The following is a 17293-nucleotide window of genomic DNA, read 5'->3' as shown; positions in this document are numbered from 1 at the left end:
GACACTATTGAAACAATCTATCTGTACTAACTTACTCAATCTTCCTAACAAGTATGTCCATGAAGCAGATCTCATCATTAGCCCCATTTTCCAGGCAAGAAGGTTGAGGTACTAGGACGCTCAGTCACTTGCCCAAGGTCGCCCAGATAGAAAGCGATAAAGTGAGGAATCACAATAGACTATAAGTAGGGTGGATGGCTCTAGAACACAAGTCCATGATCAGGACGCCATGCTGTTTGTAAGTATGCAGGGAAGAGAGCTGTACTGGGTTATGGCATTATAACATATTCCTTCTTGACCAACAACTACAAAGACCGGGTATAGGCTTTGACTTTGAAGACAACAGTTCTGTTTTCTTTAATACGTTCGGGGGATGCAAAGCGCCCCATGTACCTCCATTAGGACTGACAGGGACTTTGTAGAACTGGAAGGCTTCACCATTCTAAAGATACTGGTGACTCAAATGAAAACAAACCAAAATATTACATTACAGCTTCCACCTGTAAGCTGTCGGTTCACGACCAGATGTGTTCAACCTGACCATCAGTGTCAACTCCGGAACTGGCAGGAGCACCGGGTCTGACAGTGGTAGGTGGTTGAGGACCTAACAGAGCCCACTGCCCGAGCCCTATTGTGGGGCCACACAGAGCAGATCTGTGATGTAAATTTCTGCCATTTGCATCCTATGCGGAATAAGTTTCATTCTCTTTGAGGCTGAGCTGGCAATGGTGGCTAGCCCAGAGGGTGATAACACAAAACTGAAGAAAACACCTACTTTGGCACTTTATGCACTATGCCTGCTGTGATTTATGGAGATTATAAAAACCAAGTAGAACTGAAGTGAAAACAATTTTGCAATCAAAATAAAATAAATTCTTACTGTGAAAACAAATGTCTTCGTGTGGAGTTAATTGCACTGTCAACCCTCTGTACCGCGTCAAGAATGGATGATTCAACAAAGTCATCGCCAGCTTGTCTAGCCTGTATTGCTTTGAAAATCAATTCCATGATTAAAAGTATCAAACAGACCTTGAAGTTAGGAACGATCTCATATAAATGGCATTACAAAAACTTCCAAGACAATAAAAATGTTATACAGTGTCCACATGATACTGTCCATTGCAGAAGAGTAGGTTAACGATCCCGAAGCAAAGCTTCCAGCAACAATACCAGCATTATTTAGGGAACAAAAACATTCCACAATCTAGTAAAGCTATGTGAAATATTTCTTTTTTTGTAACACCAATTCAAATGGGATCCAAGTGTGTTAGTAATTTGTCATCTTTGGAAAGGTATGAAATGCCTATCTCTTCAGCCACCTTGCTTTAATGTTAAACATTAAAATGAAGTAAATATTATCACATCCCTATGGAGATTTCTTACAGCAAGAATTGAACTCTCAGTAAGAACTCAGTGAAAAATAACTCATGTTGTTTCTATAGCTCTTCAGTGTGTGAGAATTCTATCAATTTGGATATTATCCACAAAGGAAACTTTTGACTTAAAGTAGAGAGAATTAGTGAGAATGCTCACTAATTCTCATTAGTGAGAATATTAAAAGCATAACAAGAATTTATATGACATAATTAAAACAATAACTTCTTTGCATTGTTGAACACTGAAAGCGAGAGTAAGTATAGCTCCAACAATTGAATTTAAAGATAATGTCATTAAGGAGATACAAAAGAATGAAAACTTTAAATAAAAATAGGAAGGTGTGCGCTTTATATATTAGCACCTACATATCATATATTGCATTATATAATATATTAAATTACAAATGTATATTTATATGTATAGAAGTACATATATCTATGTTTATGTATTTTGGACTAGAGGAATGCAAATAGCATTCCACAACGGCTTGTTATAAAAAATATTCCTTTGTATCACAAAAATACACACATATTGGATTGGTTCATTGTCCTAGAAAGATCACTAACATAAAAAAATTTCCAGAAAAAATACCAATAATATAGATATTATAAGGAAAACAGTAAAATCAAGGTCTCTGCTGAAAGACGTACTTGATAAACTAGATTATGGGCAGTACTTATGAGATGGAGGTTATACTGTCAATGCAATTCAGTCTTTATCATGACCGCAATATTAAAACTCCAGAACATCAATTTTACCTTTTAGAGTTCAAAAATCACATTGGATTAACTATACATTCACTAAAGGTAATTGAAAGGAAACAGAGACAAACTGATTAATTTGATTACATGAAATTAACATTTTCCATTCAAGGAAAGACACAAAGGCAAAAAGGTCACAGACAAATAACACAATAGGTAACGTATTTGTAATTTCTAAATCTGACGTAGAATATTCTGTTTCATTCAAGGAATTCTTGTAACGCACTGAGAAAAAATACATACAGTCAAGCTGCAAAAGGGGAAACCCCCCAAATTAGGAAGTATAGAGCAGATGTTGAAAGCCTCATAAATAAAATTTAAAATACCAGTGAACTACCATTTTATGCTTCTGGAGAAAATGAAAAAGCTGATTAATGCCAACCTTTGGCAGGGGTGAGTGGACACGGTGGGCTGGTGAGAATGTAGCATTGACACTCCTATTTCCAACATTTTGTTTAGTGAGCTATATATTTTTGGATTTGCTTTTACTTAGGAAATTGACATATGTGCACACCCCCTCACCCAGCAATCGCATCCCCACGTATATATATCCAGAGAAATTCTCAACAAATCCATAAGGGATACAAACGAGAATGCTCATTGCAACTTTGTGTGGAAGGAATTAGGGAAAACTTTCAGCAATGGCAGTGTGGGTGGGAAAAACGTGGTGGACATACAGTATGAAATACCATGCAGCAGTTAGAATTAGCTGGATGGACACATGCACTGATGCTAAAACGCGTGCTTAACGTAAGAATTACGAAGCTGAGAGAGATTACCAGAAAATGATTTAATTAAATATAATATAAATGCACCGTAGTTGCTACATACATAGTGAGCACGTGGCGAGGAGGGGTATTGGCTTATAAGCAGATGGATTCATCAACCAATTAAGCAATCAATCAATATAACTGCAATGATTATGAGAAAACAATATTCTCCAATACCTAACATGATATATACCTTGTGGTATGTTCAAAAACAGGTCAGGAAGAATAAGCCCACTCAAATTGTTATGTTTACTTGATAATAAAGGAACCAAGATCAATCAAATCAATCTGGGCTGACCTGTTGGCGGACGAGACGTTAGCCTTTTCTTTATCGTTTCCTTTTAAGTCCCTTACCCGCGAACCTCAAGTGTAGAGAGTGGCGTCAACGATGTGTTCTTATTTATGACAATTACTGTCATTGGACCCCTGCACCTGTGTGCATGATACACGATCAAAGGTCTATTTGGATTTGGAAGTAAGAAGGTTACGTGTAGGGCTGAGTTATCACACAGTGCACAATGCCGGTCAAAACTCAAAAGGCGGTTCACTATGGCAGATAGAACTTGGGAAATGATATCTAAAGTTTGGGAGAGCATCGATTAACACGTTAATCTGAATTTTATTTGTTTCATAATTTTGCTTTTATTCTGTTTGTAAAATAGTTTGACTATTATGGTTGTATAAAATGTATAGGCATAAGGAATTTTTAAAAATCTCATGTTCATCTTTTGACTTATTCATAAAGTGGAAATAATAAGACTTGCTCAACATATAGCTCAGGCCAAACGTGATTATTAAATAAAAAGGCATGCAAAGTTCTCTGAAAACTACAGGTCACGATGCAAATATTAGGTGCCTTTCAATAATTACTATGTTCAAAACCCATAAGTAATCCGTACTCTCATACTATTACCAGTTGCTCCTCTGTCGTCCTATCGTTTCTTCAACTTGACCCGCTTTTTCTCCATGTTAATAAGAAACCAACAAGTGCGGAGATGTGAAAAGGAGAGAAAAGTAACAAGAAAAGTGGCAAAATATGTAAATATTGTTTGCAATAATTATAATGTGCACAAACAGAAAGCACATAAAAGTTGTTCACAGATTATTAAAAGTACATTAAATATGTAGTATGTTCACAAAGAAAATATTTGTGGTAACAATAACTCTCACTTATGTCATTTTAATTATGAATTCTTAAGGTTTCATAGTTTTATGATAAAATAAAACTACCCTTTTTACTATTCATTCGGTCTCAGTATTGTTTTATTTGCTATGGTACAAATTGCGAACAGATTTCCATAATGTTCTCAGAACAGCACTGCATTATGCGGAGCAAATTCAGTTTATTGGGGCACATTAGAATCAAACAATACTGTTAATATTTTATTTGTCTTAAAAACTACCTCAGTTGACGTTGTAGGGATAGAATGTTCAGAAAATGTTGAGTATATTCTCCATCTTTTTATGCAAAATTTTGCAGATGTGAAAGAAGAACTAGATCATTTTCTTTTGTTAAATCTTGGGCTTAAAATGGGGGGAAATAGGGTTACAGAACGAGCACGTTTAAAGTTGTCTAATGAACATCTCCTTTCAGTTCTGTCCATGCACCTATCACCTATCACCTCCAAGGAAGATAAAGTCCAAAGATAAATGTGAGTCCTTTGAGGAAAGGGGAGTTTGGGGTCATGGCCCACCAACTGCTGTGAGCCCACCCTGTCAGAGCATGGCCCAGATGGGAAGGATGTGGCGGGGGGTGGGGCTGGGGGGGGGCAGGGAGAGGGCAGAACAGGACGGAGCCAGAGGAGGAACACTGCCACAGGACACCTGTACCCCTGCCTTCACTCTCACCACAGAATCCCTAGACCTCAATAAAAGCTGAGTTTCTTTCACAACTGCATATTCTTTATCTCCCCCTCCATCTTGGAAAAAAGTAGCCAGGTAATGTAACTATCATAACTAAATAGACCTTACCACATTAAATCTTCGCTTAAAGAGAACGGCAGACTGCCAATGACGCTGGACAGAGATGTCCTAGGAAACCAGACAGTCCCACAGCATACAAAGGGACACTAATGACTGCCTCTGTGAGATAATTTTCTCTGAACAGCAACAACTCTGCCTTACTCATCATTTTGCATCATTAAGTATGTAAATGGGCTCACTGTCTTGCAGGCTCCACCATGATTTCAGAAATGGGAAAGGAAAGACACTAACTACTTCTTTTTGGTTTTAATAATTGAGATGTGCCTTTGATTTTCATTATTTGCTTTCTTTATAATTTCTTAACTATCCAAACATTACTACACTAAAATTTTGTTCTTGAAATTTAATGCTAATTTTTTTTAACATGTGGCTTATATCAGGATAGACGTATGTTTTCAGAATAGGTTTTATATAGGGGTGCCTAGGTGACTCAGTCTGTTAAGCGTCCGACTCTTGGTTTTGGCTCAGGTCATGATCTCACGTTTCCTGACATTGAGCCCCACGTGGGGCTCTGGCTGACAGTGCAGAGGCTGCTTGAGATTCTCTCCCTCTCCTTCTCTCTCTGCCCCTCCCCTGCTCATGCTCGCTCTCTCTCTCAAAATAAATTTTAAAACATTCTAAAAAACAATAGGTTTTCTATATAAATGGATGGGAAATGTGTTCAAAATGGATACAGGTATTATAAACATATGCAGATGTGTATTAGGTATATGTTGTTGTTTATAGAAATATTTCACCATTGTATTTTTAAAGTCTGACAAGTGAACAAGATTGTCATGTATCTATTAATTATTATGTAAATTAATGACATAATCATGGTACATAAATATAGTAAAATAGCAATTTAAAATGATTCAATATCAATTTTACTTCATTGATATATTTGGGTAAAGATAATTAAAATTTTCTGATAGTTCATAGCTCACTCACTGAGCAACAACTTCAGTGGTTTTGAAACAGATGTTTTGTCTAGACAATGACAAGTAGGTGGATTAGAATGTCAAAAATCTGAGTTATTCATTCACAATTTCAAAAATAACTAGATCCCAAAAGAATTAAATAAGCCAATTGATAATATAGCACTTGGAACACCTGGTAAATGCCCAAGAAATGTTAACTTTTTATTAGTAACATTAGTATCATTTTAATAAAGGTTATTTACTTAACATAAAAGGAAAGGTCTCACTAACTTAAAATCAACTGATGCCACCTTAATCCTCACTTATAACTTATTGGGTTGAGGAGAGACTCAAGGTAGGGAATATTATAAGTGGAAATATTATTTAGAAAGCTATTGCAAAAACCCAAATGACCAAAGAATGAACTATAAGAGAGGAGGTCAGGTGGTGAAATGGAAAAGAAGCATTATTTGCAGCAAAAACTGGTAATACAGTTAGGGTAAAGAAGGAGGAGAGAGCAGAAAAAAATCGGAGGAGGCTCTGACTTCCTTCCTACAGAAGGACCTCCTTATGGACTGTATTGAAGGGAGTTCAGTTGCGAATACATTCAAGATGGGTTTTTAACACATGGAATCGGAAGAACTGTGGGTCATCCAAAATGAAATGTCCAACATACAATTCGATCCCTCACTTGGAATTTCAGAGAAGATGACACTGTTTAGATTTATTGTTATATAATCACAAACAGTCCGTGTGTGTTATTTGTGCTGCAAAATTTTCATTTAACAAATGCTGTGTCACTATTTCGTTTTTGGCCTCGTCTGCATATTATCCCAGCGTCTCACTGGTAAACATCCCGTCATGTAGATGTGCTCAAAACTGCTTCAGGACTATTGCTGCACATTTGAATACTATTGGAGAAGCAGAATTCCTACGCCAAGAAGGACTCTTGAGAGTGTCCAATTCCACTTTTTTAAGAAATGAGAAAGTTAATTCTAGTTATGGGTAAGTAAGGTATCCAAAATGGCTGAGATCAATAAAGGTAAAAGCATGATGACTTAACCCAGGCTTTCTCCCACTGTCTCACACTGCTAATGTTCAATATAAACATCTTGTGTCCTCAGTTAGACTGAGCCATTTTCACAAGCAAAAAATGAGTCAGAAGAACATACAGTGAATTATGAACCTCAAAGCACTTAACGGCATATCAAGATATATAGGAAGCGTTAAAATAAATCATGTTTTGGACAAAAATTGTGAGGCTTTTTTTTTTTGGTTTAAAGCAATATGTGTAGCTTTCATATGCCAAATACTATCCAGAGACAGAAGTCTGCAGATCTGTGTAATGTTCGCCAATGTAAAATACTTCGAGGACAGCCTAGGGGAGAGGCTCTCAGTAAATATTGTATCAGCCTTAAAGGTTTTTAAAAATGTATTAAAACTATTAAAAATCGATTACATCTATGGAAAATAAACTCCTTAAAATAATTACACCTTGAGGAAACCCTTTTTTCTTTTGCTATTATAAATGCCTTACTTTGAACATCAACTCATTCAAATGTATAGTGTATATGTGTGTATATACACACACACACACACACACACACACACACACACACACACATATATATATATATATATATATAGAGAGAGAGAGAGAGAGAGGCCTTCCTTGGTCTGCTATATATATATATATATATATATATATATATATATATATAGCCCAGATTTTTGCTTTCATTGTTGTTGTTTATTTTTATTATTTTGGATTACTTTCTATGGTTATATACTCCAATACAGGATGGAAACTCAAAAGGCATGATCCTCTTTGTATCACTTATTACACCCTGAGTGGAGTTACAACATTCCATAACTGCTACATTGGGGCAGGAAGATTGGAAAATCCTCCCATAATGAACTGTCTTTTCCCTTTAATTAGGATGACTGGTGAATGAAAGAGCCTAAGTCATAAAATGTTCCATAAGTGATATTTTATATTGACACATTTCCTCCTATTCTGCTAATTTTGGCTGTGTGAACACACACACACACACACACACACACACACACACACACCACTTGTCTTAAATCTTAAATTTATTCAAAACTTAAAAATGTATATCTTCATATTTTTTCTTCTCTTTATAAAAATATTTCTAATATCATAAAATTTATTTGGTATGAGATGCAAATATAAATTCATCTCCCCTTATATTGACATATAAATGTCTCCAGAGCGAAAAACATAATTTTTTTCTTGACTAACTTCTTTTTTTTTGTACTACTTTAACCCTGTAGCCCGACTTTCTACTTTCTGTGCAACAGAGCAGAATAGTGATAAATGCTATCTATCACTGTTTTGAAATCTGGTGAATAGAGTGTTTAATACATATGAATCTAAATGTTTTACTGTTAATGTGTATATATAAAATGGGTAGTTAAACCTCAGTCCACCACAATGAAATTCTTATGCTGGAGATTCTAAAATATTGACCGCTGTGATTGTAGTGTTTGTGTGCATGTGACAGAGCAAAACAGAGAGACAGACAGGGAGAGAAGAGGCAGAGAGAGAATATTTGTTTTTGTGTCTGTTTGTTTAGTGGTAAAGATTTCTAGCATTTCTAAAACATAAAAGATATTAATATAAATTTTATAGTAAGTTTTTTTTCCAAAATGCCCAAGGATATTTTCCCATAGATCTCACAAATAGTTAAGCAGCAAAAAAAGGACCCCATAAATTTATAAAAAGATACAACTGAGGTGCCTGGGCGGCTCAGTTGGTTAAGCATCCGGCTCTTGATTTGGGCTCAGGTCACGATCTCAGTGTTTGTGAGTTCAAGCCCTGCACTGGGCTCCATACTGACAGTGTAGAGCCTGCTTGCGATTCTCTTTCTCTGTCTCTTTCTTTCTCTCAAAACTAAACAAACCATTTTTTAAAAAAGAAAGAAAGAAACACAACTATCACAGATTTTAAATCAGCAAAAACATGAACTCATAGCAAACAGAGAGGAAGGCTAAGATTTTGTAACTTTAAGAAATTCTATATAAGAAAGAATTTCTGATCCTCCTAGAATACATATGTGGCAGTTACTAGCTACATTATTATAATTTTACGAATAATATTCTACAGAGAATGCATCTTTACAATACAGTATAATAAATATGTGAAGATTGATGTGCCATTAATAAAAATCTGCACTTTATAAAAAATATCCCAACAAATAGAATATTTGGAAGTTTGATATTTTAGGAGAATTCCAAGTAGAAGAGGATAAAAGTATTGTGCTCTATGATGGAAAGATAGTGATATTTCTAAGGATGTGATTTAATTACATAAATCTATTTTTACCCAGGCCTGTATTTATAATGAGAAGAGTTACCCAATATTTTTATAGACCCATAAGAGCTCAAAGGAAAAAATAAATCTGCAAAACCCTATTTATGAAATCTGCCCATTTCTAAGGAAACCAAAAAGCAGGCAAAGCCCAAAATAGTGCTCCATATGCTCGTGGCTGAACTCATTTATTTCCACTGCTGACTGTCAATAAGGCAAAAGCTCCTCAAAAGCCCTGATGTCATTTCACGTGTCCCCATGTGCTATGCCTTCTCGAATGCCTTCCCACGTGGAGAACACGCCCGCCCGCCATCACAGCCTGTCTCCATTTCCATAACCAGGGCTGAGGTCGCCTCTTGAGTCTGCCTACAGACAGACTCTCTCACGTCTAATGCAAACTGAGTCAGTGAAAATTTTAAAAAAGGATTTTATTTTTTGTAATACAATGACAACTTTTTTTAAACAGTCACCATTGATAACCAACTGGAAGAGGGCTCCAGCTAAACCACCAGACTGATGCTGAAAGGTAAAACAATGCCAAATATGTTGGCCAATCATAAATGTTCCTAAATATTGAGATATTTGTTCTCAGAGGGGCGGATCTCCCCTAGAAGTGTGACTGATTGATTGATTGATTGATTGATTGATTTTTCATTTTACTGTAGAACTAAATACACTAGGTTGGAGCAACTAATACATGTTAAATTCCACTTATTTAGCTATGAATGTATCTTATATTCCAGACTCCACTTTCATCTAGCTATGAATGTATCTTATATTCCAGAATTTTCAGTTACTAAGAAAACATGGTATATATTTATTTGCAAATCCTCTCCATTTATGTTCACTTTTGGCTCTGGTGTTTGATACCCTTTCAGGTAGTTTACCCTTCAGAGCTTAGATTTTAAAAATAAAATAATTTTGGGGTGCTTGGACGGCTCAGTCAGTTTAGCATCCGACTTCAGCTCGGGTCTTGATCTCGCGGTTTGTGAGTTCGAGCCCCACGTCGGGCTCTGTGCTGACAGCTCAGAGCCTGGAGCCTGCTTTGGATCCTGTGTCTCCCTGTCTCTCTGCCCCTCCCCTGCTCATGCTCTGTGTCTCTCTCAATAACAAATAAACGTTAAAAATAATAATAATAAAAATAAATAAATAAATAAATAAATAAATAAATAAATATAACTTTGAGCTAATATTAACATGTTTGACTAGAAAGAACATATAAGGGACCATATAGGGTAGCGAGGCGAATCAGTTAGGAGTAGGGGTAGAAGCTTTCAAAGACATTGATTTGCGTTGTATAAGGAGCCACACTTACCGATGACCGTGAGAAACATGTTGGCCGCAACAAGGCCAAATGAGTTCCGAGCCACACATTCATACTTTCCTTGGTCTGCTTGCCCTGCATCATAGATGGTGAGCACGCCTTCACCACTGACATGGAATTTACCACTCTCCGTAATCTGAACACCTGCCTAGGGAGCGGAAAGAATTGCCACGGGAAGAAAATGTGATCGTTCAAAAAATAACACCTTACATTTTGTTTGATATAGCTTCATTTGTTCTACAAATATCTGAGCACTCACTGTGTCAGGCACCAGAGGTAATTTATGAATACAATGAAGAGAAGAAAAGAGAGAGGAAGTGCTTGTCAGGAAGCACAGTTTGTCTCCCTCTCTATAATAAATATGAAACTCAAAATTCAATTATGTAATTATTTCCTATTGTGATCATTTTAAAATAATTCCCATGAAGGAAAATATACCGTTTATTCATATTTTTCTTCTACAAAAGGGTTCTGACAACAACAGTAAAAATAAAATTTGAAAAGAAGGAAACTTTTCATAAATCTACAACCTAAAAGCATCAAAGATATTTTCATATTACGGATTTCTCTTCTATTTCTTCTTCACATGTACTCATAAGCTTTATGTTGCTGCAAAGTTTCACATATCGGTGTTTCTTAATTAAAACACTACCTTAAGAAGAGAAAATGACTACATTTCACATGAAATATTATTAAACTGTATTCAGTTACAGACAGCCTGGGTGGCCCAGGCGATTGAGTGTCCGACTTTGGCTCAGGTCATGATCTCGAGGTTCATGAGCTCGAGCCCCATGTCAGGCTCTGTGCTCACAGCTCAGAGCCTGGAGCCTGCTTCCGATTCTGTGTGTCTCTCTCTCTGCCCCTCCCCCACTCACACCTCTGTCTCTTTCTCGCAAGGGTAAATAAACATTAAAAAAAAATTCTTAATGTAGTCAGTAATTATTAGTATGCTATATGTACTTTTCATTATTATGTCATTAACTTTAAAAAGTTTTTTAATGGTTATTTATTTCTGACACAGAGAGAGACAGAGGACACAAAAAACTTGCATGAACTGCAAGATCATGACCTGAACCGAAGTCAGACGCTCAACCGACTGAGCGTCCTTTTAAAAAGGAAACCTTTTAAAAAGGAAAAGATATTGGCTTTCTGGCACTGCACCGGAGTGGAGCAGGGGTAGAGACGCTTCTCTCCTACCTCTCCCCAGGAAACACAGGAAACTGAGAATGGGACCCGCTGTTTCAAAAGAACTCAGATCCCAGTGATGGCCAGTAGGCCCGAATGTAACCAGAAAGGTTCAGAGTGAAAAAAATGCCTTATAGGTCTTCAGATGCTCACAGTTGTCTTTGACCACTACTAGAAAACAAGTCCAAGGTGACCGGTGGCTGGTAGGTAACTCAGGGCAGGCGACGGAGGAAGAAGCAGGACCTACCAGATGGAGGGTAGGTGGAAAACCACCAGAAGTACAGAAGGGGTAAGAAGTGAGCAGGTGCACAGGCAGTAAGGCCAGAGGGTCTCTTTCCTTCAGGACAGCCTCCCTCCACTTCCTCTTGCTGGACCATCATCACATCTTTGCAAAAAGCACTCCTTTCTGCTGTCCTTACATACGGCCAGACCCCTCGGGCTAAACCTATAGTTCTAAGTTGTTGCTTAGAGCCTCTGAGCTATCAGGCAGATTTCCCATAAATTCCTGATCTCCTTATTTTAGGTAGTTTCTGTTGCTTGTAGCAAAAGTAGCCTAACTCAGAGCCATTTTAAACTCATGAATTTAGGATCACTATAAAGATGAAATGTGATAGTGTATAAAAAATGTCTGGCACATAGTCAGCCCTCCATCAATTCATTTGGGATTTGAAGCTACCTTTTAGAAATTAGACTGAGCTATTTTGCTGACAAGATTATATGAGGGAGCATTTAGTATAATGCCAAATAAGGCTTTAGAGACTGACCACAATGTGTATTTTCCACTTCCTATTTTTAGTATAAAAATATTCGAGTCATCTCCTATTACATTCAAAAGAAATTATAAAAACTATTCAGACTATTTGAGAGTGCGTGAGCCCAAAGTTTCAGCTCTGAGATCACGATAAACTTACTTTGTGCAGAGAACCACACGTGATGCTCAGCCACAGCACAAAAGGGAGCCACCAAAAATAAGGCCTTGTTGTTATTTGGCAACAACAAAAATGAACCAAGCGTTTCGGAAAAGGGCTTTGCAACTTTTCACCAATTTTACTTTTTGTCAAAATCCTCTGTAAAAACTGACATTCTTATGTATGCGACATCACTTATTTTTGAGAACATCAGAATCTGAGGCCAATCATTTCATTTTAATAACAATCTTAAAATGAAAGAAACAATTACATTGAAAGGATATAGCTCAAAGAACCAAAGGAAGTAAAAGATAGAACTGAGAAGCTATTTGTTTTACAGTCGCTGAGGTCTTGACCTACCGGAGGGTTTTTTTCATATCCCTTTGCTTTAATACCAAGCTTTTTCATTCTTTTCTTGCTGTAGTTAATGCCCTACTTTTTATTTTATTTTTATTTTTTTTTTCAACGTTTATTTGTTTTTGGGACAGAGAGAGACAGAGCATGAACGGGGGAGGGGCAGAGAGAGAGGGAGACACAGAATCGGAAACAGGCTCCAGGCTCCGAGCCATCAGCCCAGAGCCTGACGCGGGGCTCAAACTCACGGACCGCGAGATCGTGACCTGGCTGAAGTCGGCCGCTTAACCGACTGCGCCACCCAGGCGCCCCGTTAATGCCCTACTTTTAAGCCACTTCTGAGTTATTCATTCAAAATTGTTTCTTGCTCGTCACTAAAACTTCTAATCTATATAAGACAAAAGCAATTTTTCCTTAGAAGAATTTAGCTATGCTTATGAAGCTTTCGTCACCAAGCAAATGAGAAAAGATAAATTTTATCAAAGCCCTGAGCCAAAATCAGATGCAGTCGCTTAAAAGATGAACAAAAAAGAAACAGGAAATAAACTTGTCTCGGTGTAAAATGTATTCCTCGCTAGCAAAAATCACAACAGTAATAAATCAATGTGAGAATCGCTACCTGTTTTCAGTAGGTCACTACATTTGTCAGTGTTTTTAATATTACTCTACTTTTAGCTGAGAGCCTACCTTATTCCAAGTAATCACGGGCTGTGGTTCTCCTCGAGCATGACATGAAATGTTTATATTCTTGCCAACCTGTATACTCGTGTCCTGAGGTAGTTGAGTAAACACTGGGAGAGCTGTGGAAGCGAATCAAAATGACGTCATGTCAATATCATTTTTTTGTCAGCGTGCTTCATCCAAGTCAAATGGTATAAACCTGGATATGACATAGGTTAGCCATACTAGTTTTTTTAAAAAGCAATTACTAGGACATCTGAGAGAATAATAAACATCAAAGCCGTGGTACTCAGGATAGGTACGAGAACAGAAAAAAAGGAAGAGAACTATACACAGCCTCTATCCTTAATATTTTAACCCTAACCTTTAACCTTAAATATTTGTAGTGTTTACTTCTTCAGCTAAGTAGCGGGTACAAGCATTTTCATTATTCTTTTTCAATATCTTTTCATTAAGTCTAAAAGAAAGATACATGGTAACATCTAAAATATATTGCTGGCTAAAATAAAGCGACTCAATCTTACTTTATTTCCTCAAAAACCAAACTATTGTGTCTTACCTAATATAAAATAGATTGTTGGAATAACCCTAGAACTACTAAAGAAATTGAATTCCTAATTTTTTTTTTAATCATCGGACATCAATCTTTAGGAAAGAATTAAAATCTCTTTACTAGAGAATTCTATCCAACATCCAATCTTTTCTAGAAACTAAAAGAGGAGGGTGTGTTTCCAGACTCTTTTTAGGTGGCTTACTTTAATATCAAAACTAGGTAAGACAGTGTCAAAATCAAAAAAGAAAAAGAAAACCCTACAGACCAGTACCTCTCATGAATACAGACACAAAAATCATTCATAAAGCACTGGCAAATAGAATTCATCAATATTAAAATGTTATTTCAGAAGCGCAAGACCGGTTCAGTACTTGAAAATCAATCAATGGGATCTACCATACTAACAACTAAAGAATAAATGTCCTGATAATTTCAATCGGTGTAAAAAGCGTTTCGCTACTTTTAATACTCATTTATGATTAAATAAAAGCTCTCAGAAAAATAATAATAGAAAGCCTACACAACTTGAAAATGAACACAGACAAAAACCTACAATAAACATGCTACTTAATGGTGCAGGAGTGAATGTTTCCCCTTCAGATAGGAAACAAGGCCAAGAATGTCTTCTCTCAGAACTCTGATTCCACATAGTGCTGGAAGTTATAGCCAGTGTAATATGGCAGGGAAAGGACATAGAAGACATACAAATTGGAAAAGAAGAAATAAAACTGTCTCTATTTGCCGATGATATGTGTCTACACAGAAAATTCTAAGAAATCTACAAAAATACTTCAAAGTGAGCTCAGTAAGGTCGCAGGATACAAGATAAATGTAAAATATATCAATTATGTTTACAAATTCAAGCAATAAACATATAGACACAAAAACTTAAAAAAGAATACCTTATACAATTTTTCAAAAACATTAAAATATTTGCATATATAACTAACAAAACATGTATAGCACTTGTATGCTGAAAACTACAAAATGTTGATGTAAGAAGTCAAATGAGATGTAAAAATGAACGTAGAGATCTATCGTACCCATGGATTGGAAGTCTCGAGATAGTAAAGATGTTATTTCTCCACAAACTGATACTGGGTTTAACGCAGTTCCTTTCGAGATCTCACAAAGATTGTTTTTGGAGATATAGAGAAGATTATTTTAAAATGTATATGGAAATGCAAAGGAACTGAAGTAGCTAAACAATTTTGACAAAAAAGGATAACGTGAGAGGAATCAACCCACCAGATTTTAAGACTGGTTATATAGTTATGGAAATTAATACTGTGTGGTATTGATGAATATGGGCACAGACAACTGCATCAATAGAACAGAGAAAAGAACCCAATAATACAATCACACAAATATGCCCAACTGCTATTGACAAAGGTGCAAAAACAACTTAATGGAGTCCTTTTCAACAAATGGTGTTGGGCAATTAGGTACGCAAAGGCAAAAAACAAAACAAAACAAAAAAACAACCTAAGCTTGACACCTCGTACAAAAACTGACTCAAAATGGACAACACACCTAAATATAAAATGTAAAACTATACATATAACTTTAAAAAAACAGGAGAAAATCTTTGGAATGTAGGGCCAGGCAAAGAGTTCTTAGATCCTACATTGAAAGTATAACCCACCATAGGGCACCTGGGCAGCTCAGTCAGTTTAGCATCTGACTTCAGCTCAGGTCATTATCACAGTTTGTGAGTTTGGTCAAGCCCTGCATTGGGCTCTGTGCTGACAGTGCAGAGCCTGTCTAGGATACTCTCTCTCTCTCTTTCTCTCTCTCTCTCTATGCCCCTCCCCCCTCTCAAAACTAAACAACAACAAAAGAAAATATAATCCACTGAAGAAAAAATTGAGAAACTGGACTCTGTCGGATTTGAAACCTTTTGTGTTGGGAAGACCATGTTGAGAGCATGAAAAGGCCAGTTTCCAACTAAGAAAAAATATTTACAAACTGCATATACGACAGAGGACCAGTGTCTTGAATATACAAAGAACCCTCAAAATCCAACACTGTAAGATGAAACAATTCAACTAGAAAATGGGCAAAAGGTATGACATTGCACTGAAGAGAATACACATGACAAATCAACCTGTGAAAATATGCTCAACGTCATTAGTCATGAGGGAAATGAAATGCAAGTTAAAACCACTATAAGGTATCACTACACACCCCTGTCAGAACGGCTAAAATGAAACATAGGGACAACACAAACCACTGACAAGGACGTGGATCACTCATACATTGCTGGTGGGGATATAAAATGGCAAAGCCACTCTGGAAAATAATTTAGGAACTTCCTTAACAATTTAAAGATGACACTACCCAGGCGCCTGGGTGGCACAGTCAGTGCCAGCATCCAGCTCTTGATTTTGGCTCAGGTCACGATCTCATGGTTCATGGGACTGAGTCCTGCATCGGGCTCTGTGCTGACAGGGTGGAGCCTGCTTGGGAGTCTCTCTCTCCCTCTCGTTGACCCTCCCTCCCTCTCTCTGTCAAAATAAACAAACAAACATTAAAAAATAACGAAGATGACATTACCATACAATCCAGCAAGTGCACTCTTGGGCATTCATCCCACAGAAATGAAAACTTAACTCTCACATACAAAAACCCGTATGGGAATATTTATAGTGGCTTTCCTAGTAATAATCAAACAATAAAAGCCATATGCCCTTAGGGTGCCTGGGTGGCTCGGTCAGTTGAGCGTCTGACTTCAGCTCAGGTCATGATCTCATGGCTTGTGAGTTCGAGCCCCACGTCGGGCTCTGTGCTGACAGCTCAGAGCCCGGAACCTGCTTCAGATTCTGTGTCTCCCTCTCTCTCTCTGCCCCTTCCCCACTCATGCTCTGTCTCTCTCTCTCTCTCTCTGTCAAAAATAAACATTAAAAAAAATTTTGTTTAAAAAAAAAAAGCCATATGCCCTTCAACGAGTGAAAGATTAAATAGACTATGGTACATTCACATCACGGCGAACTGCTCAGCAGTAAAAAGAATAACTGGTAAATGACTTGATGATCCAAAGAATAACTGATAACACACAAACTCTGGATGAATCTCCAAGTAATTATGCTGAATGAAAAACACCAGCCCCCAAAGATTACATCCTGTGTGACTCTATTTATGTGACATTCTTGAGACAACAGAAC

At 37.0% G+C, this 17293-nt stretch overlaps 1 protein-coding gene across 9 annotated transcripts in view; it reads right to left on the bottom strand.

The window, feature by feature from the left end:
- The window catches only part of PXDNL (peroxidasin like), a 429117-nt gene that overhangs the window by 77107 nt on the left and 334717 nt on the right, over nt 1–17293 (bottom strand). For all 9 annotated transcript variants that reach the window (XR_015246688.1, XM_086695277.1, XM_086695273.1 and 6 more), the window contains 3 exons: nt 13583–13695; nt 10440–10596; nt 881–989 (listed from right to left, as the gene is read on the bottom strand). Coding sequence is in view for 8 of the 9 variants with exons in the window: in XM_086695277.1 (XP_086551403.1) it covers nt 881–989; nt 10440–10596; nt 13583–13695 (379 nt within the window). In the remaining variant the exon portion in view is untranslated. The remainder of the gene's footprint in view (nt 1–880; nt 990–10439; nt 10597–13582; nt 13696–17293) is intronic.

The sequence above is a fragment of the Puma concolor genome, chromosome F2, assembly GCF_028749965.1.
Source record: "Puma concolor isolate L17-30 chromosome F2, mPumCon1.1.hap2, whole genome shotgun sequence".
NCBI classification, from domain to species: Eukaryota; Metazoa; Chordata; class Mammalia; order Carnivora; family Felidae; genus Puma; species Puma concolor.
The sequence above is the reverse complement of the archived record's forward strand: the minus strand, read 5'-3'. Positions and strand labels throughout refer to the sequence as shown.